Source organism: Sparus aurata, chromosome 5, assembly GCF_900880675.1.
Source record: "Sparus aurata chromosome 5, fSpaAur1.1, whole genome shotgun sequence".
Classification (NCBI taxonomy): Eukaryota; Metazoa; Chordata; class Actinopteri; order Spariformes; family Sparidae; genus Sparus; species Sparus aurata.
Genome location: NC_044191.1, coordinates 11752503 through 11775921, shown reverse-complemented (window position 1 = coordinate 11775921; position 23419 = coordinate 11752503). Strand labels below are relative to the sequence as shown.

Genomic DNA, 23419 nt, shown 5'->3' with positions numbered 1-23419 from the left:
TCATTAAAGGCAGCCTTTATCATGTTGTCTTTCTTTTTTTCACCTTCCCCCTGTGTGTATGTCTGTGTTGCTGTATATCAGAGGCTGAACATTGTATAGGAAAGACATTGCCTCAACGTGTGACAGACGGTGTGAGTGCAGAAACTCTTAACTATGCTTGCCCAAAGCTCACTAGCTGTATAACACAGCTTCAGCAAGGTCAAAGCAAAACCAGCATGGCTCAGGTTTGCTGAAGGCACTGTGTGTAAAATTAATAGACACCACTTTAAACAACACAAAGGAGTGTTCAGATGCTGGTTTGTTTGTGCGACCTCTGACTGTCTGCTTTCTCTAAGGAGAATGTAGCAATGACTTTTGGAGAAAATGAAGTTCTGGATACTTAAAATAACAACACCTTCCCTTTCCTTTTTTAAAACTCACTCGGGGTAGGCAAAATGTAAAAAGAAGAAATATTCATTTAAGAACAAATGCAGAACTCAGACACTCTCTCAATCAAATTTCTTGGTATAGATTTCTGTCGTATGCCATGTCGTGCAATGAAAACCCCGGCTGTAGTTGAAACGGCAGCACAGAGCACTGTATGTGCGTTTATAGTGCGTCATAAACATGGATGTTCGTTCTGGGCTCAACCCCAGGACTTCACACAGACAGCAGGTTTCAAATGGGCTTCCATCTGTAGCTCACTTTTCACCCACTCTCTGAAGTTCATTAAAAGCAGAGAACGGAAGTAGACAACACTGTGGATACGAACCGAAGTTATTATAGGGAGCTGAAACCAAACTAAAAAAACTAAATCAAGTAAATGTGAAAAAACAAGTTAACTGAAATAAAGATTAAAAAAAAACTGGAAAAAGCGAAAACTAAAATATAAAGGAAATGTCTTCAGTTAAAGTTTCTGTCAATTTTCTGTTGTAATACAGATTCTGAATTTCCCAAATCTTGCTCCTGGCAAATATCACCAGTAATATAATTTAAAACAAAGAAAACAGATACTGAAATTCATAAAAGCTATGCTATACTGACACCAGGTATTCTAAAGCGCTGGAACAAGAGCTGGAACAAGCAAACCCACTCTGGAAACTAACTGAAACTTCACTGAATTTTATCACTAATGTATTTGTCAAACTCTGTGAAAAACTCCTTCTGTCTTCTGTTTTTTTCCGTCTGAAGAAAATGCATCGAGAACATTGAAAAGTTTGTAACTTTTGTGGCAGATTGCGATACAGACACTTCGCATAAAGATGAACTGGTTCAACAATTGGTGAATGTGATAGTACAGCTCTGTTTATATACTATTTCCAATTGAAAAGCTTGACAGCATATTTAGCTAACATTGGTAGCTGTGATACATTCAGAGCCTGTGCATAATAATGTTTATATGTCTTTCAACAACATATTTTACACAACTGGCCACACACCTGGCAGGCCAACCTCCTCAGTTACGTGTTGCCATGCGTCCTTGCCGTGCGTATATATAAAAAAAGAGAAAATTAGCTTAGCTCCTGCGTTAGCCGTGTTGTTTCTGTCAAGCCTTAAAGAAATGAGTAGAACACGAGTGGTCTGCCTGTAATAACGAGGGATAACATGACTCTGATTTGAACTGTTGATTTTTTGCTTGTTACTCTAAAAACAGAATCGAGTTTGGACAGCCACATTATTAGCCTTGTACTCTGCGTGGCGAGCAGTCTCCGAGGATCAGTTTTGCCTCATGTGGAAACGACAGAAAGAAATGGCCGACATTAAACCCATATGAAGCCAAAGACAAGGACAGGTAGGAGAATGAGTTTTAGGCTACAAACTCTTTCTCTAGTTCCACTCCTCATCATCACCTTCCCTCGACAAAACAATGTACCGTAATGGCTACATCTGCAGCACTTGCCTCCTCAGATACATCCAAGCCTCGCCTGCACAGTCTCTCTCTCTCTCTCTGTTTCCGCCTCCTACTTTTCTCTCTCCTCCAAACTCTTACTTTCCTAATTTTCTTTTCTTTGCTCTCGCCTTTCAATTACCCCTCCTTAGGGCCTTGTGCTGTAAGTTATAAAGTCAATGTGGATGGTCTGTGTCAAGAAGTCCATCCAGCTCTCTACAATGTTGCGACCTTTTGCCCGCCGGTGTAAAAGCTACCTGCAGCCTAATCAACTTGGCAGGATTAGCTCCGAATCTGATGACTTCCACTGCCAGCAGCTCAGACGCCGCGGAAAGAGACAGAAAGAGAATGAGAGAGGAGGGAGGCAAAAGTGGGTGGAAAACAGAGGAGTCACAGAAAATAAAACCATTCGACTTTCCGAGTAAGGACGACAATGGACAAACCGGTAATGGCAAAAACGCTAGAGCCGAACTCAACAAAAGACCTGGAGAATGAGAAAAGAGGAAGAGGAAACTGGGAGGAAAGGATTCTTTAGGCCTCTTGACAAACATGTCAATCATCTTACCCTAACGGACACACAAGCATACACATACACACACACTTACACCCTCACTGCTGAAGCGAAATCTAATTGTTTTTCAGAGCGGTCTAGTTTGACAGTCGACACCGCAACTGTGCCCCCCCCCCCCCCCCCCAACCTTCACCACCGCTGAGAGAGAAAGGGAACAACCGGAGGTCTTTTATTAGATATGATGGCACATTTCACAGCTCCCTGACTTACAGAAACCCAATCCCGCGATTAGTCAGCGCTTTGACGTTATCTTAAGTTCCTTGTCAGAATTAATTTAGTGTGGGTGGGCTGCTGTGGGGCTGTCTGTCTGTCGCGCTCCGCTCCCCTCTGCTCAGCTCGCCTACAGGAGGTGGGGGGCTGGAGGCAACGGGGGCAGGAAGATCCCTTTCAAATAAGCTCCAGCTCCCGTCAGTGCCAAACCAGCCGCCTGAGAACCAAATATCTCCTCCATCAAAGGGCCCCATTCTGCGAGGGGGAAAGGAGTGAATGGGTTTGAATGAACCGGCTGAAAACAGATCCCGTCCTGGCCCAGCCTGTCGCCCACTTAGTGCCCTCAGCCCTCAGCCCCCCGAGCCCTCGGGCCCAGCCAATGATACCAGAGAACCGATACAGCTGATATACTAACTTAACACACATGTCACGCACAGCTAAACACAAAATCAACTACATACTGCCAGGACTACAGAACAGTATTTCTGTTCACTGAAAAGGAACCTTGCACGATACTTCAACTGTGGCAGGCTTTCAACGCTGGCTGCTTGTACACGTACGCAGAGTCCTGATTATCAGGAGCACTCACACAGAATCAAATTTAAAAGTATTGATATTGTATCCTGATCAAGATTGGCAGGCGACTAGTGAGAGCCATTTGCCTTGCCAGTGTGAAACCAGAGGCCTGTCTGCACTCTGCCGGGCCCGCGCTGACACTTCATTAGAGGTCTTTTCCTGGTGGCCCACCGCTGCCCGGCTCCACTCCCCGCCCAACTCTGTGCCGCACCACTGTCCCAACTGATGAAAACTGATGGATTGCAGCATTTCAATTTGGGGGAGCCGGCTCTGTTGTCAGCCTATCTTAATCTCCTGCAATTAGGGAGCAGCTCTTAGGCAAATCTCTGACATCTGAGAACTGGGAGCAGGCCAGTCACTCTGACCCATAAACAGGTTGAAGTCCTTCACGGGGTGTGGGCAGCTCTGTCTCCTCCATCTCCCGGTTTCCTTTTCCTCTCCTCCACTTCCGTAATTTGTCCCAGACACTGATAAGTCAATTAGGCAGCAGGTGAGTGAGCTGCGCATGTGTGTGTGTGTGTGTGTGTGTGTGGGGGGGGGGGGGGTACATGCATGTCTGCAGCCCACCCTGGTTGAAGAGAAAGAGAGGCCTTGCAAAATTGTGTTTGCCTAGATGTGTCCCGGCAGTAAAAGGGCTGTCCTGAAGTAGTCTGGGAGGAAGTTGGCTGCAGCCTGACAGACACTGACCAGTGGTCCCCCACGGCGAGAGGAGGATTGCCTTATTTTTAGCCCCATTCTCCATTATCTGGACGCTTTGTTCTCATAATGGTTATCCCTCTCCCATCTGCAGGAACACAAAATAACCCTTTAATGCTTAGAAAGCAGAAAAATGGCCCGGCCTTCGGTAATAAGCCTTGAATTACCTACCCAAGGGTTTTCGTTTCAAGATGTGGAATCTTCAATTATTATGTTCCCATTTAGAAGGAGGAAGGAAAGAAAGAGAGAGAAGAGGAGGGAGACACAGGGAGAGAGAGTGACGAAGGGATGAGTCCCAGACACTAATGGTGCCAGAGTGAGGCTTTGTTCACTTGCTACATTTAGCCTGTCCTTCATCATCTGCCCTCAGCCTCACAACGCCAAAAACGATAAAAGACCTGAAATATAGATTTCTCTTTTTCTTCTCTCCCCCTTATGTCTCTCTCTTTATCAATCTATTTGTGCTCTCCAACTATCCCTGTCTACCATCATTGACAGACGTCTATATTTCAGTCCTCAGTTACACTGCACTAGGAAAAAAAAAAAAAAAAAACCTTGCCGCACTGCACTTTCTCCCATAACACACAATGAGAAGATTGATCTAGTAATTAGTAAATCTGAACCAGCCAGAAAGATTTGTTTCACAGTTTATGTTATCAGATGACCCTAGATTTTAGGGACATTGTAAGATTAGTCTTAAAGCTTGATGAAGGCCTCTTTATGAATCTCAATTCAATTATTTCAAATCAGCTCAACCATGAGAAGAGTGCAACCACGAACAATGTGATGTCAGTGAAAGCCCTCAACAGCGTTAAATAGATCAAATTCAATAGACACACGGTGAGACTACGGACACCTGCACCTGCTCAGATTTCTCCCTGTGCGCTACCCAATGTTCTAACCCAAGGCTTGTATGCTTCAGTGTATTGGCTATACACTCTATACAACACTGCAGCGTGGAGAGGTTTTTTTTTTTGTGCATCTCAGGCTGCACAGTGAAAGGACCATCATTGTCAGCTCACATTTTTTTTTCCAACCCTGCATATGTGCCTGAATTGTACAAGCAGGCCGTGGAAGCTGACTTTTGCTTTAGCGTCATAGTCAGCCGTAATCCCACTTTGTATTTAACTAACAGATTTAAGACACAAGAGCACACGGCTACATTAATGATCTTTCCTTTCATTCCTCCACGCTACTGCCACAGCGATACTTCACCTGTCTTTGTGCCGCATATCAAATTAATGCTCTGTTAGGCATCTGTGCAAAGAGCAAAGAATGTTTGTTTTTTTTCCAGCAGAAAAACCTGATTTTGGATGGTTCAACCAGGGATTTCGCTCAGTTAAACTGATGGCAGAAAACCTTTTGCTTCCACTTATCAGTCTGAAGTAAATACTGATTGCACAGTGTAATGGCTTTAGAAAAAACGACAGTACCAGACAATCTGCTAGATCGTTAAGTAACAAGAGCTGCCCACTTATTAATGCAAGCGGTTGTTATGTTCTGCCCTTTCATATCACTGAGACAGTGGTTTTTTTGGACCTGGTTGTTTTTTCGCTTCAGACAGTAACCAGGCCACTGGCAGTGCCCGTGTTACTGAATTTTTCTTTGCAACAGCGGTGCCTACAGTAATATCACAGGGGAGCACTGGGAGGGGGGGCAAGTTGAAAAGTTGTCCGTTAGCTCTTGAGGTATTTATGCAGTTTCAGATTTGTTGACTGGATGTTCATTCAGGAGATCCATGTTTAACTTTGTGGATTGATCAGGAGAGACATACAGTGGCAGAGAGAGAGAGTAAAGTAAAGATTAAAGTAAAAACAGACAAACAAAAATATGGATTTAGCCTTTCAGCTTTTAATCATGATTTTTTATTTCTACCTCTGGAACACTGCTGGCATTGCTGTCAGTGTAAACAATATTACTAGAGTTTGTTTACGCCTGTCAGTCACACAGGTTGCTCCTCTCTTTAAAATTATCCTGCGAGTGTCTGCACACAGTCAGCATAAACAAAAATCAGAGCTTGTTTTCCCACCTAAGAATAAGCCTTTTCTTCCTCCTTAATCTTTGTACAGTATGAACAACAACTTCAGCAGAAGTGAAAATTTTATGAGAAGCAATGTAATCCATCAAAGTAAACACCAAGCTTTAATTAGGTTTTGTCAAAGTTACTGTTTAACATTCATTTCATTGTTCCAGTGTTGTGCTCTCGCACTAAACTGTGCATTTTGCTGCGCTCTGCTCTCTGTCATTCACCTGAGATCCACAGAAAGAAATGGAGAGCCTCGTCAAGAAATAATCCCTCAAAAACAGACTGCTTTAAAAACTTTACTGCGTCTTCTTATTCTTGTCAGCTGGGACTGTACTTAATTTCAATCTGGCCTCATCGTGAAGTTGAAATTGTAAAAATGATGGAAAAGCAGGTAAAAGTAGTTGGGGAACGTTTAAAACTTCAAAGAAAAGGGCAAATAAAGTTGGTGCTTTTGCTACTCCGACTCCGGGTGAGAATCACAAAGTATCTCACAATTGTTGATATGTTGGGTTATCTTTGAGGGAAGAAGCATTAGAAGTGTTAGCCAGAAATGAAAGTATCATGGGGACTAGGAATAAGGTGGATTGTAAGAGAAACATCTAACAATACATCAAAGCGAGGTACAGGAATTACACGTTGATTCAATGCATCTTGATATCAGTCTCACAGAATTTGGCACACACTGACATAAAACAGTGTATAAAAACGTGGATAAAGTATTATATCAGTGCCTCTTCATCACATACTGACTACAACCTGTCCGTGTAAAATAGCCATTAACTGGCAAATTCTGATTTGCCAGACAGCAGAAGAGCGTGGAGTCAAGATATTTAAAGGAAGGATGCGACTACTATACCCTTTACTCTGACTGACCTGTTTGCATTGAGATTGAGTTTCTCCTCTGTGTCTTTGAGGAACTGATCAAAGTCCATCTCACTGGAAAGCCCAGGAACCATCAGCTCCACGAAGGCATGGTCATCAGGAAAATCCCCCGGCCACTCCATACCACCCTGCATGAAAAAGGAAACCAGACAGAGAATGAGAGAGAGGGGGGGGGGCCTTAGCGTGTAACATCAGAAACACTACGCGTGACATGTACAGTGCCAGTTCATAAAACTAAATAATGAGAAAGACAGCACTGGTGTCAGGATTAAATCAACAATTTAGGCTGACACCAAATAACAGAGATCTGGAGTGTTGTGTTATCACAGCTGTCTGTCAAGAAGCTGAACACACACACACACGCGGTGTGCCCACACACACACACACACACACACACTCACAGTCATGTGTCCATAATAATTTGAAATTTCCTCAAACAGGAGTCTTATTAGGAACCACAAATCAATTGCACCCGAAACACCTGAAAAACAGGAAGCTTATCATCAACAAAAACTGTTTCCTCCAGTTCCCCTCCTCTTTGCTCAGAAAGTCATTTGGAGAAGGAGGACCTCCCCTGATCAAAATGCATTGCCTCAGCCTCCTAACCACTTCTACCTACTGACACTACAGTGAGTTAACGCTGCAAAAAAAAAAAAAGGAAAAAAAAAAGAGCGAGACCAAATAAATAAACAATGAGGTGAGATGCTCTTCAGTCAAGGCTTTAAATAAACAACTCATCTCCTCACGTGTGTGGCAGAACAGAGGGGCCGCCCCCCCCCCCCCCCCCCCCCCCAAACCCCGTGGTGCTTAACGCTCATGCTAACAGCCAATCCCACGCCGGTGCTGCGTTGCTGGGTCTCATATCAACATTGTCATCAACGCGAGTCAAGTGGAAGGTAATGGAGAGTGTCTGTGTCAATTTGGCTTTCTCACACTCCCCCTCTCGCCCCTTTCCTCGTCATCTGCTCTGATTTTAATAATCCCTGTCAAACTCCAAACAGCTCCCCGCACTGCGCTCCGCTTCTTCGCGGCTGCGTACAGTCTATGCCACTCTCCCTGACAGGGCAGACAGGAAGCTCAACATTCATTTAGCCTGCACAAAGGGAGGCCTGTCCAGCTGGACAAATATTATTTTCCTCCGCTGACAGCCTCACCAGTTAAGCTTGTCCTTTATTATTTTCTCCCTCTCTTCTTCTCCCTTACTGTTTCCCCTCATCATCACACTCCCTCTGTGCCACTGTCTGAGAAGGGGTCTATACGCTGAAAGAGGAGAAGATTCTAAATCCATGGATTAGGAACTGAACATTGTAATTATATGAGCCAGACAGTGTGCGAGCATTTAGAATAGTGTCTGTTTATATATATATTTTATAAATAATGTCTTCAACGCCATACTTCTCTTTATGTGTACGAAAGAGGGACAAACAGATGGACAGAAGGTCTGAATGTGTACACTGTTTGTCTGCTGGGTGTCTACCTCCTGGTCTGCCGACGTATCATCTGTTATCTTAAGCATGAGTGTGTACATGTAAGTGTGAGTGTGTCAGGATTCTCCAAGCAGCACACGGGGCCTCATTAGTACTAGACTTTAAATCATCTGGTCTCCATTGTCTTGTCATTAGCTCTTTACAAAGCAGATGTTGGAGGAGCCCCTGTGTGTTTCACTGTGTTGCAGCAGGGACAAGTGGGCCAGGCGCTGAGACGCTGCCTGCCTGAGACATCGACTCCACAGCTATTAAAACAGGGGAAGGAACACAGTCTCTCTCTCTCTCTCTCACACACACACACACACACACACACACACATCACTGTCCTATCTCTCTTGCTGCTGCCTGTCTATCCCAGCTAGGCTAACACACAGGCCCATTTACAGTAATGAGTTTGTCCTGAAATATTTAGCAGCGCGTCCCCCAGGCCGCCGCTTTAAAGCCACTTAGAGCATGTCAAGTTAAAGTCAACATTATTTTAAAGGGTGTACCTAACAGTCGGCTGTAAAGGGAACATAATAAATTAAATAGGTGCATATTCTCAGATCACAACGCTGCTAAGAACTATCTCATGCATGCCCAGGGGGAGCATGGCTTCACCGTGCAACCATGTGGTCCTGCTGCACTGTGCTGCCTTTGACTGATTTTTCTTGTCCTGTCTGCTCAGTGATGGGCTCGAGTCTCATCAGGTCTGATGTTGTGACGTTTCTCCTCAATTTTGGAGGCATTAACTTTGTTTAAACATATTGGTCACTTCTTTTCTTTACCCCAGGGAAATATGTGGACATGATGCCTTCTTAAAATATGTTATGTTGGACTGTTCAGAAATTGCGGCGCAACAACTTGGCATCATCATAACAAAAAGCCTATGTGATTAGCCTACACTGAGGGAATGAATAATATATGACCTAATACTGATATCACTTGCCAATGCTGTTGAGTGGAATTATCATCATCTTTCAACAGTATTAAAGTAGCCTGAGCAATGACTCAATTACAAATGTTGAAAAAACAAGACATTATTGTCATGCAACAACCCCATAAAAAAACAAAGGTTGCATGGTTGTATTTGATATCAGCACAGGCAACGAAAATCTGACGAGAACAAAGAAAATAAATGAACACATCATAAGTTGTCAATAAGGCTGCAACATTAATAATAGCTGCATGATAGGTGATCAGTCTTTTAGTGAGTGAAATGTCAGATAACAGTGAAAAAATACTCTTCTGAAGTTACCAGCCCCTTGAGTGAAATCGTCTGACCTCTTGTTTTTCGGCTAAGCAACGGTCTTAAACCCAAACGGTTTTCAATGTACAATCATACAACAGAAGACAGTGAAAAATCATCCCATTTGCGAAGCTGGAGCCACCAAATGTTTGGTATTTTTTAATCATTCATGACTTCACTGATTAATCAATGAATAGTTAGTTGATTCGCTGATCATGTTTGTGAGCCAGAAAATAAATGATCAAATAATCATAAATTAATCTTAAAAGTTAATATCTTATCACTGTCTTTTCTATAATTTTCTGGTCAGGACCACAACTATATGTTGATTCCCACTGGGAATCACATAGTAAGTCATGACACAACACAATTCACAACAGCGTCACGATAAAGCGATCCTGCAGTATTTCATAAATTGCAAGGCAGTCATTTAACGATATGTCTATCTCACTGAAGAATAAAAAAACTAAAAAGGAATTGTGTGATTATTCGTTGCATTCTGGTGTCAGTTTCACATAATTTGACATTACTGAGATCAAACAAGGTATAAAAGTCTGTGTGTGCCATCACTGCAATGTAATACTGCCGAAATGTGGCAAAAGTCTGAGAGGAGTAATGTGATTAAAGGAAGGATACAAGTATACCTCAATAAAATATCTTCAATCTGTGTGAAATTAGTTTACAAAGGCTTACACCAAAAAGATGCTATGAAGTAGGAACTCTAGTAAATCAAATTGTCAGCGAACTCTGTTGAGAGCACCTGCAAATTTCAACAGTCACAACAGTATAATAATGATGATGATGATGATGATGATGATGATGATGATGATGATGATGACGACAACAATAATAACATTCTGTAAAGGCATGTTTTGTCCAACCAGTAGACTAACATCAATACATATTCAGCTGACAACAATATGCGTATAAGTAATGGACAGACGAGCCCGTTAACCAATTTGAGAGGCTGCAAATATTTTGTATTTTTCTTAACACTTTACACTTCTGTACTAGAGCTTGATAATATCACTAATTTCAGCTTGATTTTTCTCATAGCCTGTATTCTGATGTTAAACATAAAATATATATGAGCAACACATGAAGGGGGGCGGGAGTACCTTGGACAGTGAATGCAGAGCTGTGTTGACCTGCTAGTTCACAGCATGCGGTCAGCCAGTACTGTAGCAAAGCATCACTACAGCACAGCAGCACCGACACCGACACCTCCATCTCTTTACAACCCCTGCTGGCTTCACATGGCACCTACGTCACATATAACTTACCTTTTACACGCTCCTTTATATTCTCCCTTTCTCTCGATTCTCTGTTAGTCCGTTACAGGTCGGGAAAGCATGACCAGCATCATTTGCCGCCACTTATTGCTGACATTCGTCTGCGGAAGCCTCTTATAGCTGCAATAACACGGTAAAGACAGTTCAACGTATAATATAATGATGTGACTGTGATTGGAAGCTTAACGTTATCTGTCGTTGTCGATGAACGTTACTGAAAATTGCGCCGGGTAGTTTCGTCATTAGCCGTGCGGTTTCACATGCAGCCTCCCTGTTAGAATGACAAAATTGTTAGCGATCGATCAGACCGTTAATCAATCAGTGCTCTATGATATCCAGTTATTATGGTTATTTCCGGGGACAGAAGGCGTCCGTGACAACAACCCGGAAGTAGCTCCATGAAAACGTCCGCTTCCTGGGAGAGTCCAACTGAGGACTAGAATCAAGGGGGTATACTGACCAAGAGTGACGAATATGTACGTTGAGTTTTCTAATAGTAGAAAACACTTGACGTGACACATTTTCCTAACACATTGTATTGTCTTTATTTAAAAAAAAGAATAGTCGTTTTAATATTGCTAATGTGTAATGGAGATATCACCATATTAAGAACTTCCCCTCCGCGGAAGAGTTAGCTACGCCGTGACGCTGTCAACACATGGCAGTTGGGTGGTGAATTCACGAGAGGATCTACAACTATCATTCGTTTACTCACGTTAATGAGAAAAGTCGTCATGTGGGTCTGTTTGCGAACTGTGGTAGCATATTGTTAGAGCAAGTCGCTGAACATCGTTAAAAAAGCACTGCTCACGTTGTTAGATGTCGTTGTCAGGGTCCGAGTTTTGGCGCGCCCGTACGTAACTGGGAAAACAGAGTCATCATCGGTGGTATGAGACAGGTACCAACTGTTTTTTTTAAGCCAAGTACATGAAATATGGATACTGAACTGTGAACCTGTGAAGGACGTGGACTTGATAAACGAACATGAACGCAGATTATTGTGATCTAGTCAACTCCGAGACTGTACAAGTGCAAGCAGAAGGTTTTTATTATTCCCCCAGACAACCAAATAAGATGCTGTGTGATTCAGGCATTACTAACGCCCAACCCCCAAGCAAGTAATCCTAGTATTGTGGTCAATCAAGACTTGTAGGACTGTTTTCCTAGGCGGATCTGATGTGTGTGGATGTGTGTTTGTGTGTGTGTGTGTTTCACGTAGAATTGACATTTTACATACTTCATTCTTCAATTTCCTCGTCAGGATGGCGAGCAGCACCCATGTTTTCCAGATATCCGGGATCAAGAACTGTGAGAAGAAGAGAGTCTTGGTGCAGGGAATCCAGCAGCTGGGTGGAAAATACATAGGTGGCTCAGTGAGTAGAGATCCCTCAAGATGCACCTCACCCAAGGCTGTAAACCATTATGACAGATAGGTCTCCATCTAATGATTAGTCAGTCCATGACATGTCAAATAAACTTCCAGAGACCTATCAATGGCAGTTGCTTCATTTCATTGTATTGCCAAGTGTAAACACTGTGTTTGAAAAATATTTTTGTTTACGTTTTGTTTCTTGAAAACCATAGAGAAAACATTGCCTCTGACTGGCAGCAGTTAGCGGGCTGTCAGAATTACTGGTATCAGTTTTTTATAATTATTCAAATTGTTTCTATTATTATTATTTTTTTTAACTCTGTCGTGTTGTGGTTTCTTTCTTGTGACAGATGTACTTATTGTAAGTCACTTTGGACACAAGCGGTCTGCTAAATGCTCTAAATGTAAATGTGAATTACAAAGGAAACGTTCAGAAAGAAAAGTCTACCATACTAGTTGACGGGCATTCCTCCCTACAATGCAGCACTCAGAGTCTGCCGTACTGTTCTGTTGTAGAGTCATGGGACAATATTAAAATTTCATGTCACCATTACCCTGGCCAAAATAAACTTGATTCACGACATTATCCCGATAATAAAAGTAATTGTTAAGAAACAAATATTTGTATTGCATCACAGGGGGGACACAAACAAACTGGTAGCTGAAAAGACCTGGATGGTGGCCACAAAAGACGGGAGAACGATTGGAGACAAACTTTTTTGATGTTGGAACGACTCCAAAGATATCAGCTTCCCTGTGTTGCAATTCAGAATAAATCAGGAAATTGTGGGTCTGTTCATCGGCGAGATTGACAGTTTTTTAGTTATTCATGTGAGGATATTCACAATTATCCTGATAATGGAAATTCACCACGATCTATTTATCCTACATGTTTTTGTTTTTTTATCCCATTCCATGATAAAATCTTATAATCCCTAGTAGATAAAGTCTTAAATTACAGTTTCGATTTATTGTGTTATCAAATTAATGATCTCAAGCAAACTGTAATGACATCTAAGTGTTTATTTTGCACAGTCTGAAGAGTTTTGCCTCTCATCACAATTAACAGAGGAACACAATTATTTTTCCATGAGAATTAGTTGAATGATCTGATTTTGATTATAACCATTTTAATCTTTTGTTTATAATATATGATAAAATGGTGTTGCTGTATGCCGTCTGTTATTATTTGTTACTTGTAAAAACACTGACGCTGTTATCATCTTTCACCCAGGTCTATCAGCACAGCAGTACCCATCTCATAATCCCTCAGGTTTTGTCCAGCGAGAAGTTTTTGGCAGCCTGTGCTGCAGGTCAGTCACCATTATCAGTATACTGATGGTGATGAATGTCAGAAAATAATTCTTCACTTCACAGTCCCAAGACTGACAGAAGAACATTGTTCTCTCTTTCATTTGACCAGGAAAGTGGGTTGTGACTCCAGACTATGTGTTGGACAGCGCTAAGAATGGTTCCTGGCTTGCAGAAGGACCCTATGAAATTTCCATTTCCACATGTGCCACATCTGCCTTTTACCCTGTCAGGCATTGGAGGGAGAAGGTGGCCAGCGGGAGGATAAAAGGGGCCTTCCAGGGCTGGAGGGTTCTCCTCATGGTTCAAGAGCCCACCCGCAGGGCCATGTTCAAACGGTGAGGAGTCAGACAACAATCCTTTATCACTACTCACAGCGATCCATCCCTGCGTATATAAAATGTTGCATGATTCTAAATGAATCGTACCTCCACCTTCCCCAGGCTCCTGAAAGCAGGCAGGGCCAAAGTATACCGCTGCCCTCCTCCTTCTCATGCCACTGTTACGCATGTCATGGCAAAACCCATCACGGATGACTCAAAATCCCACAGTGCTCCTTGCTATCCTGTAAGCCACATTGTCCAGCACCTCTTTGGGGTAAGTCAGACTAATTGATTTAAATGATATTCATTGATTAATTAACGGTGGAAGAAATAGTCACATCCTTTAATTAAGTAAAACGCCTGATATGTAGCACTTTATTTGTTAAACAATAGAGTTCATAATTTCTTGATTTAAATGAAAAACATGTGTTTTCACCTTCACTCCTGAAGCTTAATTGAACTGAATCATTAGTTTAAAGTTTAGTTCACTGAATGAATAGGAGGATTTTCTCAGCCCATAAAGGAACATTTTATCCCATAGTTTGTGAAAAATAAATCTTATTCAAAATCACAAGTACCTTGAATTTGTGCTTAAGTACAGCACTTGAGTAAATGCACTTGGTTACATTCCACCACTATCAGGCTTCATCATGTCCTTCTCATCTATTTTTTTTATCAATAAACCTGGTCCTCTTAAAATCTTCAGTCAGTCCTGAAGTCTTCTAAGGCTTGTACTTTGCACCTGCTGGTTACTTACTATTGCTTTAACAATTGATATTAAAGCTTTTTCATAAGCCTGAAAAAAATGTTTAAAGGTCTAAAATGTCTTTTTTTCTTGGCAGAGCAATTGTGCAGATATGAAGTTCAACATAACTGATGATCATCCAGCTGGGACGAAGAACGCCAGTTTTGTTGATGTTGACTTCTCTAAGCTGGAGGCAGAGCTCAGGGAATATGTCATCAAACAGGAGGTGTGTGTGCGCGTGTGTGTGTGTTTGGGGTTTGTTTGCGGAGAAGCACTGAAGCGTAGTTTTCTCTTAGACGGTCTGCATTCTGTGCGCTTGAATGACCTATTTTGGCTGTGTTGTATGTATTTGACATTGTTAATGGGGTCTTTTGCTGTAGGGCCAACCGAGACTGCGCTTCCTTGAATTTCTGGGTTACCATGACCCGCACCGTCCACAGTCCCAGGTAGTTATGCACACACACACAAACACACACCCTTGATAAGTTCTTTTTATCTCTAAAATAACTACGTGTTTCATCAAGAGGATCAGGTCATTCAATTTCCTTTATGTCATACATTTCAATGGAAAGTGACATCTAGAGCAAGGGCGCTTCATACTCAGGTCACCAATTTAACCACCACTGTCAGCTGATCTGAGAGCTGTGATTGGCAGGCCTATTAACAATACTCTCCACTGTCTTGTCCATACCTTACCCAAGTGATTCTCCATCAGATTGCTATTATAAGTTCTCATGTATTTCCATTCTCCGCTCTCTGAATCCAAATGCTATTTGGCAAAAACAGACAGTCTGAAATGACCCCCAGGAGCATGTGATGCCCATTCACTTCCTATTTCCATTACCCTTCTGCCCTTGCTTTTTTCTCCTCTTTCGCCCGTCCGTCTCCTTGAGTGCAGTGTTTTCTTCTCCTTTTTTTTGTATACCACTTTCATTTCATCATTGTTCTTTCATTCCTCCAGGCAACAGAAATGGACTTCAGCAATGTTGGTAGTATGATAGAGTGCGGGCTCTTCATTGAAGCCTTGGACTCAATCAGAAGCGCTCTGTTCCCTGGCCTGCTTCCACCAGTGGCGTACCTGGTCTCCCTCATAGAATACGCACAGCAGGTAGGACCAGAATTACCAGATCGTAAATCCAGCCACCTCCTGCTGCATTAGCCTCAGTGCCTACATGAAACTGTATCATGTTTCATTACATTTTTTTTTTCTTCTGAATGGTGGACTGTCAGTCTTTAATGCACATCCAAATTTCTATCCGAAACCATTCACAAGTCGCTATTTTTTCCTATTTTCTTCTTGTATTTTCGTTCTTATCATTATCTCACAGGGAAATGCCACGTCCATCTTCCTGAGAAATTTGCAACACGTCATGTACAACCTGCTCATTACCAACCCTCCCTGGCTGGCTCCCAGCACACTGAAAAAATATTTTACCCAAGTGCTGCAGTGTCCTCGGTGTAAGGCGGGCCTGTGGCCTTTTCTAGAGACAGCCATCAGGTATCGATAATACACATAAATATATATATAATACATACCTCGTATAATATACAACCTATTTTTATTTTGCAATGAAAGACACCGCATCATGTATTTAGCTAGCAAATGTGAAAAAATAAATCTTTTATATTTAGTCTCTGTGCATGTATTCCTTCAGTTATTGCATGTCCAGAGAGGTCACGTGTCACCCGCTCCCTGGACCTGCTCTGCCAACACTGGTACAATTTCATACCGACCTCCTGGCATTTGTCCTCAAGCTCTTCCAGGGGGAACTCCACTCTCTCACCACCTGGTAACAACCTAAATACTGTATATACAGTGTGTATAGGCCGTACTCTTTTTGTGTTTGTTTTAAATGCACAGTCTCCTTTCTGTTCATCAACAAACCCTGTGATTGTTCTATTTTTGGAGGGATTTTCCCAATAGACATGAGTTCATCTGTTCCACAAATTCTCAACAGATTGCTTTATTTTAGCTGGTGTGTGCTGCAGGTGTTGGCACACATTAATTTGAATTCACAACAGTCACATTTTTCAGTTGACACTTTGTATTCATTTGAAAAGCCTCAAGTAACACATTTACTCGTCTGCACATAATATTGACTTCAAATCTAATTTCCTTTTAATTTGTTAAAGTCATGCCATTCCTGTCTTACAAGCAGTGATTGAATTCGCAACATAAGATGGTCTATTCTTCTTTTAGTAACCCCTGTCTTCCTCTGGCTCTCTCTTGCTCAGGGATTTTCTGCTGCCGGAGGGAACAGGAGTCTGTCACGCTTCAGCTTCGGGATCTCTGCTGTACGGAACCTTCTGGACTGTGTGGGAGCGCTCGGCGCTGTTGTCCCGAGCTGTGAAGCAACTGACCCAGCTCTTGGTACAGGCTGCCATTGAGGTAAATACTGTGGGACTTGTGGTGTGTTACATCACCCAACAAAACAGCAAGTTGGTTCACATTAGTAATCTGACCAGAAAAAGAAAATTAGCTACACCTTCCCTTAGAGCTTGCTAAGTCCATACTGTGATGTTGTTTATCGCTGAAGGACTACGCTGAGGGGGGTGAGAAGCAGAAGCTGCATTTGGCGGACACCCTGCTAGACCTCCTGTCTGTGTTGGTGGAGTTCTGGTGCCAGCAGCACTTAAGGCTCAACCAGAACCTGGTGGAAAAGGGCCTAAAAGACCTCGCAGAGCACTTTGCCGTCATCAGCCAAGGTAAGGATTTTTTTTTTAAAAAGCAAGAATATCTCAGTTTTTGTTATGTGTGAATGTTGGCCTTAGGTTCATAGCTGTGCCTATCTTTTAAGTTTTATTTTGTCTGTGTGTGTGTGTATGTGTGTGTGTGTGTTTTCCACACACAAGAAGACTAATGCCGTAGAAGTCCAAATGTTTCTGGCTGGTACAAGAGATTCTGCACCAGAAAATAGAATGTGCAATGTGCAATAATATTATTTGCTATTAATGCGGTCATGGCGTTTAGATGAGTAGCATTTCTGAATGTTATACTTACCCTTTGTCTTCTTACCAAGATACCTTGCTTTCTATCAGTCAATCGTTTTATCACTTCAGTTTGGTATCTGCAATATTTACCCTCCGTTTTGTCCTGTAGATTTGTCTCCGGTGGTTCTGGCAGAGCTGGTTGTCAGAATTCGCTCTACCAGAATGAAGGTGGTGATGGCCGATGCCATATTCAGGAATCTTTGCTGCAGAAATGGATACACAGTTGTGGATGAACCCCTCTCTCTCAAGAAAATGGTGAGTGCGCGTTTATTTGTTGTTCATGACTCAGTCCCCTATCACCTGTCCACAGGAAACCTCATTGCTGTCATCAGTCTTGTATTCATGAAAGTCTTTGTTGTAATTTGAGTCATGCACCTCTGACTTGTATGAAACCAAACAGCCATGTGCTGCTCAGTTCAGTTAGTTCAGTTTAGTTTAGTTTAGTTTAGTTCAGTTTAGTTTTAGCGGAGAAAATCCTCTGTGACTTTGAATGTGATTTTGGCAAAATAAGAGGTTGCAAGATCTGACAACTCTGATAAAACATCACAGACACACACAGATGTTCAGCATAAGTTAACTTGGCAATGTGAAAATTGGTTTGGGTTATATTACAGTTCTCTGCCACAGAGACAAAGGTGCTTGATGTGGGTGGCCCCATTATATCACATAGCAGTAGAACATCTGGCCGTCCCACACACACTTGGAGTCTTTGTGCCTCCTCAGTCCCCAAAAGACACTCAAGCTTGGTGTGTATAGACACTGTATAACCTTGTGTGTGTCTGTGTGACTTCTGGCAGGTGCTGTCGTACCTGCCTGCTCTGGGAAGTTTGGCCCGGGGTCCCGTTGGGGCTCGCTTCAGGACTGGATGCACCAGTCAGGGGACTGCCTGCAGGTCAGTTACACCAGTGTTTGTCCATACCACTGTTGGTCTCTCAGGTACATATTCACAACAGCCTGAAGCAGAACGTGTGACTTTGATGTTACCTCTTTATTAGGCTTTGACTGAATAGCTACCAATATGTTAAGAGAACATTGTGTAGAAATTGGCTTTCTGTGCAATGTCACACCCCCTAGAGTTTCAGGTGCAATACCAATGTCGTAAACACAAATCCCAGGTCAGTAACAATTTGTCAGACCTGGGTGCTAACTACAAACAGAACTCATTGCATCATAACAGTGTAATGTATTTATTGCTGTGATCCTGCAAGTTATAAGGGGGCGGACACCATTCACCCTGTTACAAGACACTGTACCAAACGCTGAAGAAGACAGTGTTAAAACGAACTTCCATGGCTTGAAAACACAGATAGATACACAATGCCGGGCCTCTAGCCTGATTGACAGGTCACCATGGTAGCAACTTGTCAACCACAAAGTACCCATGCACTAAAGCAATATGTGCTTGATCTTCTATTTGCTTTTAATGGTATCATGATTTACAAACTGAATATCGTGCTGTAGTGAAGAAGAATTGAAACTATCGGTTGAGACCGTGAACTCATTAAGAAACTGTGTACTGAGGTTGTAAGTGAGAAGTAGGGTCATTTTCTCATAAGCTTACATACAATCAGACTTCTTATGAAACCAGTGGAATCGCCAACAGCTGGTCATTAGAAAGAATGCATGTTTAAGGCACATAGGTTTCCCTTTTCAGAACAAGTGGCCACTTCTTTTATACCCACTACGGTCACTGCTTTCTCTGTCGTTGCGGCTTGTTGCTTTCCAAAAAGTTGGTTTCTAGGTTGTGTGGCAGCATGCGCGCTGCTGGGCAGATTTCACAGAAGCTGTGTAATAAAACCTTCCACTGTCTGTTATCTTCTCAAATTAGCTGTGTCCCTCAGAACTATTCAACCGGCTGTCTACACCGCCGCCATTGTCAGTTCGCCACCCATAGATTTAAAGATAAAGGCAGCATGAGGCAAAACGGGTGAAAGTGTACAGGCCCGATGAGAAATGTGAGTGAAAAGAACAAAGGAACACCTGGAGAGAGGATGAGTGTGTGTGTGGGTGGGAGGGTGTGTAGGTGGGTGGGGGTGAGGCGCAGAGATGCATGAATGGAGGGGACTGAGGGAAAGCTGGAGAGAGGCAAATGGAGGTCAGACGGAGCGTGAGGAGTTGGCATGTGATGGGTCATGCCCAGGTCTGATCCTATCAGTGTGTGCTGGCTGACAGGAGGGGTGCAAAGGGAGGTTAGACCCCTCCTCTCTCACACACACACACACACACACACACACACACAGCGCTGAGTCTGATTTGGACAGGAAGCCGACAGATAGACAGACTAGGATATCCCATCAGGCTTTTGTGTCTTCCCTCACGACCACCAGCTCTCAGCCTTCACCCCCCCACCTTCTCCACCTCTCTTGATCTGCCCTCGCATACTAAATCCCTCTTTGAATTCAATCACACACACACTCTCCATACCCCGTATCAGACATCTGCTACTCCACCAGCAGGTAGTTGGCCTGGAGAAAGCAGGAGCCACCAGGGAGCAGGTTCATTTGAAGGCTACTGGTTCATGCCCTGACCAGATCCCCTCTACCCATCACTGCTCTCCTTCTACTTTCTGCTCTCCCCGCAGTTGAAAGGGTTTAGTTTATTTTGACATAGACGCGAGAGGAGCAAAACAAGGAACGCAATCTGTGCGGATGAGATAAAGAAATGCCAAAGGGCATGTAAAATCATTTGACCCTGAAAGAAAGAGTGACATCAAGATGACAAAGCATGTGATAAATCGAGGACAGAAGCCAAAAGGAAATCTTGTTTCATCGTGTTTCATGGTCGGATCCGCGATGTTATAGGTATTCTCAGCGATGTCGACACTCTTAATCAATTAACACGTGTTATGTCGAAGTGTTTCGTCTGACACGCTCCTCCATCTCCGAGCATTTTCAAGACAATCCTTTGGTTTGTTTTTGGATACTGCTTTGACTGTAAAATTTAAATATTTTTATGTAAGAAATCAGCTATATTTGTTGTGCCTTGTACTCGGCTTTAAATAGCACAAATGCGACGTTGGCTCCACTGTGGTTTTCATGCACACGTTTAAGTTCCGTTTTTTCCGTCTTTTCAAAGACTGAGATAAATTCCTGGCAGGGTGTCTGGTAACATATTTATCAAAAGAGCCGGAGCAGGTCATAAAGGCTGAAAGGAGTCACGTGACCTTTTTTTTATCTTTCCTTTCTGGCCGTTAGAACGCATTAGGTTGTTTTACTGTGACTTGAAGGTGCTGTATGTATGAGAGATGGCGAGTGTGCTTCTTCTGCACCAACAGGCAGGCTGGCATCAGGGCACACGTCCAAGCCATACCAGGCTGACAGGCCGGCTGATTGACCGACTGTTTAGATGGCCGTTTGACTTGCCGGCTGGCTGCATGGCAGTGAGCGCTGTTAGCAGAAGGGAAGCTGTAATTAAATGAAGGTTTCCTCCTGCTGGTTTAATCAAGCTCCGTGCATTGCTTATCTTTTCAAGCCATTTGACTGTGTCATTACTTTGGCTGTGTCTCTCCTGAACAGACCTGTATACAGTCTAACAGGAATTTTTAACAATGGAGCTGAGCTGCAACTATAAGCTGATTAATCGATTATTTTGATTGAAAGGAAATCTGAATGCCAACTTTTTTTGTAATCATAAATCGTTTAGGTCATTTTTTAAAGCAAAGGGAAGAATTTCCTGCTTTTCTTTGTCATTTTGGAATGATTGTTGGACAACAAAAGCAGTTTAAATCCTTCACTTTGGGCTCTGGGAAATCGTATAGACCAAATGATTCATTGTGGAAAATATCCGGCAGATTATCGATAATGAAAATCATTTGTTGCAGCCCTACAGTGGAGACGGATTATACAGGATGGTTGTGTTTCATTTTTAGTGGAATTAAATGAAGTAGATAACGTGATGCATAGCGTTTTCTCATTGTGGCAGTCGACATGCACTTCCCCATCACTTCCATTATTGCAAACAAGTTTCTTGAGAGTCGGCCTCCAAGGGCACATGCTGCCCCAGGCCCGGAATTGATATCTGGGCCACTGACAGCATGCTGGCCTCCTAAAGAAGACCATGGGGGAAGGAGAGACCAGGGCGTATACAAGCCAAGTACTGTCAACCTCCACTGCTGCCAACCTATATGGACAGGGGACACTTGGGTGAAGTGGTTCGAGATGAGAAGTGGCCCGCCCGTGTCCCAGACACTCTTATGGACTCTCTTATGCACACACACACACACACATAGACACAGAGCTTGTCTCATCTCTTCTCAGCCTTGTCCCTGCTAATAACAAGCAACGTGACAGGACGTGTGTTTCCTCCTCACTGCTGGGAGCTTCTTCCTGGCTTCTGAACAAGCCAATTACCAGGGAACAAGCCTCTTCCCTGTAATACGGATGGCACTCCGCTTCAATGTGGCGCACGCGCACGTGCACAGACGTATACACTCCAGACACCTGTCAGGCTTCATGCAGGCAGATCTCCCATACCCACTCACAGCACTAGTGACAGCCCACAGCTATTAGCACGCCACTACTTTGAAGAGGCTTCACTTTCTTTTACTAGTTATTCCTCCTAATGTGCTTGCTCACATCGAATCCTCCGTCTGTGCGTTTGAGGCGTTAAGTGGGAGGAAAAGTGCTTTGGAGACGGGAATGGAGGATTGGGTGTGTGAAGTGTGTGTGTGTGTGTGGCCGACACAGTAGGGGTTTGACAGATATTGTCAGATTTCATATGAAATGATACGGCGCCACGAGGGATTCATTTGCTAATGGCACTTTTCACAGCACAGAGAAGGCCGTTCCACTCTCTATACCACCAGGTCTCCTCACTGTCATGCTGATATGGTCACTCATTGAAACTTTGGACTTGTAAATGTGAATCATGGGCGCTCTCATTGAATTAGGTTTCACACACACACACACACACACACATTTTCTCATAACCCCATTGACCATGTCCTTATGTCTCCATACAGTGCTCAGAGCTCTTTGGTGAATGGAACATGCCCGGAGAAAGAGAACATCCCCAGAGGTTTGAACAGAGTCAACGCAGCAGGTACGGCACACACGCGCGCACACCCGCGCACACACAGCTGCTTGGAAGTATAGCTGCACATTTGCAAGGAGCAGACTTTTAATGGACTGATGCACTGCACTAGGTCATCAGTAAAGAGGAACATGATAGCTCTGTCATCACTTTCAGTTTAATGAAGAGCACATAATGTATGTAAAGAGTGATTGATTTGCATCGGACCATGCTTCCATCTCGTCAGCTGTAGGAGCAACTTGGCTGCATCATTCAGCCTGACGTGTGTGTTTTGGGGCCGGGTTTGGGCCGCATTACCACCTCTGTATTACACCGCCTCCTCCTCCTCCTCCTCCTTTCGCTTTGAAACGCAACACTGCGCTCTTTGTTTTCTTTTTTCCTCATGTCTTATTCACCTTTAAAAAAAAAAAAAAAAAAAAAGTAATACATATGTGAGTGGCGCGGGCAGAAATAATGGCCTTCTCGCACAAAACAATACCACATATTAGTACGCAGCAGAGTGCGCCTCAGATCTCCATTTTGGAGATATTAAATGCAGCAATTAGGGGAGCGCTGCATATATACAGCGGCTGCACTAGTGGAACTTCCTGCAATTAGAGGCATGGCACTCTATGTGAACTCTCGAAGGTGTCAGAGCTCATATCTCCCCCCTCCACCTGATCAGAAAGGCCCTGTGCTGGTATGAAGGAGGGGTGGAGGGTAAAGGAGTGGGGGAGTGGTGGAGTGGGAGAGGCAGGAGACTCAAGGCTGTTGGCATGTGTTGTTTTTCCACTACGTGATCTCTATACCGATGCGGTCGGCATTAATTTTT

The 23419-nt window shown here is 43.2% G+C and overlaps 2 protein-coding genes across 4 annotated transcripts in view; one reads left to right on the top strand and one right to left on the bottom strand.

Annotated features, from left to right (window-relative positions):
- kiaa0825 (KIAA0825 ortholog) overlaps positions 1 to 11225 on the bottom strand; it is a 132535-nt gene extending 121310 nt beyond the window's left edge. For 2 of the 3 annotated variants that reach the window (XM_030418396.1, XM_030418398.1), the window contains exons 1-2: positions 10827 to 11225; positions 6820 to 6956 (exon numbers count right to left, since the gene is read on the bottom strand). In XM_030418396.1, the coding sequence (XP_030274256.1) occupies positions 6820 to 6950 (131 nt within the window). In that variant the 5' untranslated portion in view covers positions 6951 to 6956; positions 10827 to 11225. The remainder of the gene's footprint in view (positions 1 to 6819; positions 6957 to 10826) is intronic. The other variant, XM_030418397.1, reaches the window with a different exon arrangement.
- Positions 11226 to 11449: 224 nt separating this feature from the next.
- Positions 11450 to 23419, top strand: part of slf1 (SMC5/6 complex localization factor 1) — a 36041-nt gene continuing 24071 nt past the window's right edge. Inside the window, exons 1-15 of the mRNA XM_030417212.1 lie at positions 11450 to 11733; positions 12097 to 12208; positions 13442 to 13520; positions 13631 to 13856; positions 13962 to 14115; positions 14684 to 14812; positions 14967 to 15032; positions 15548 to 15694; positions 15915 to 16084; positions 16242 to 16376; positions 16822 to 16975; positions 17124 to 17292; positions 17687 to 17832; positions 18375 to 18469; positions 22538 to 22617. Of these exons, the coding sequence (XP_030273072.1) occupies positions 12098 to 12208; positions 13442 to 13520; positions 13631 to 13856; positions 13962 to 14115; positions 14684 to 14812; positions 14967 to 15032; positions 15548 to 15694; positions 15915 to 16084; positions 16242 to 16376; positions 16822 to 16975; positions 17124 to 17292; positions 17687 to 17832; positions 18375 to 18469; positions 22538 to 22617 (1861 nt within the window). The 5' untranslated portion in view covers positions 11450 to 11733; position 12097. The remainder of the gene's footprint in view (positions 11734 to 12096; positions 12209 to 13441; positions 13521 to 13630; positions 13857 to 13961; positions 14116 to 14683; positions 14813 to 14966; positions 15033 to 15547; positions 15695 to 15914; positions 16085 to 16241; positions 16377 to 16821; positions 16976 to 17123; positions 17293 to 17686; positions 17833 to 18374; positions 18470 to 22537; positions 22618 to 23419) is intronic.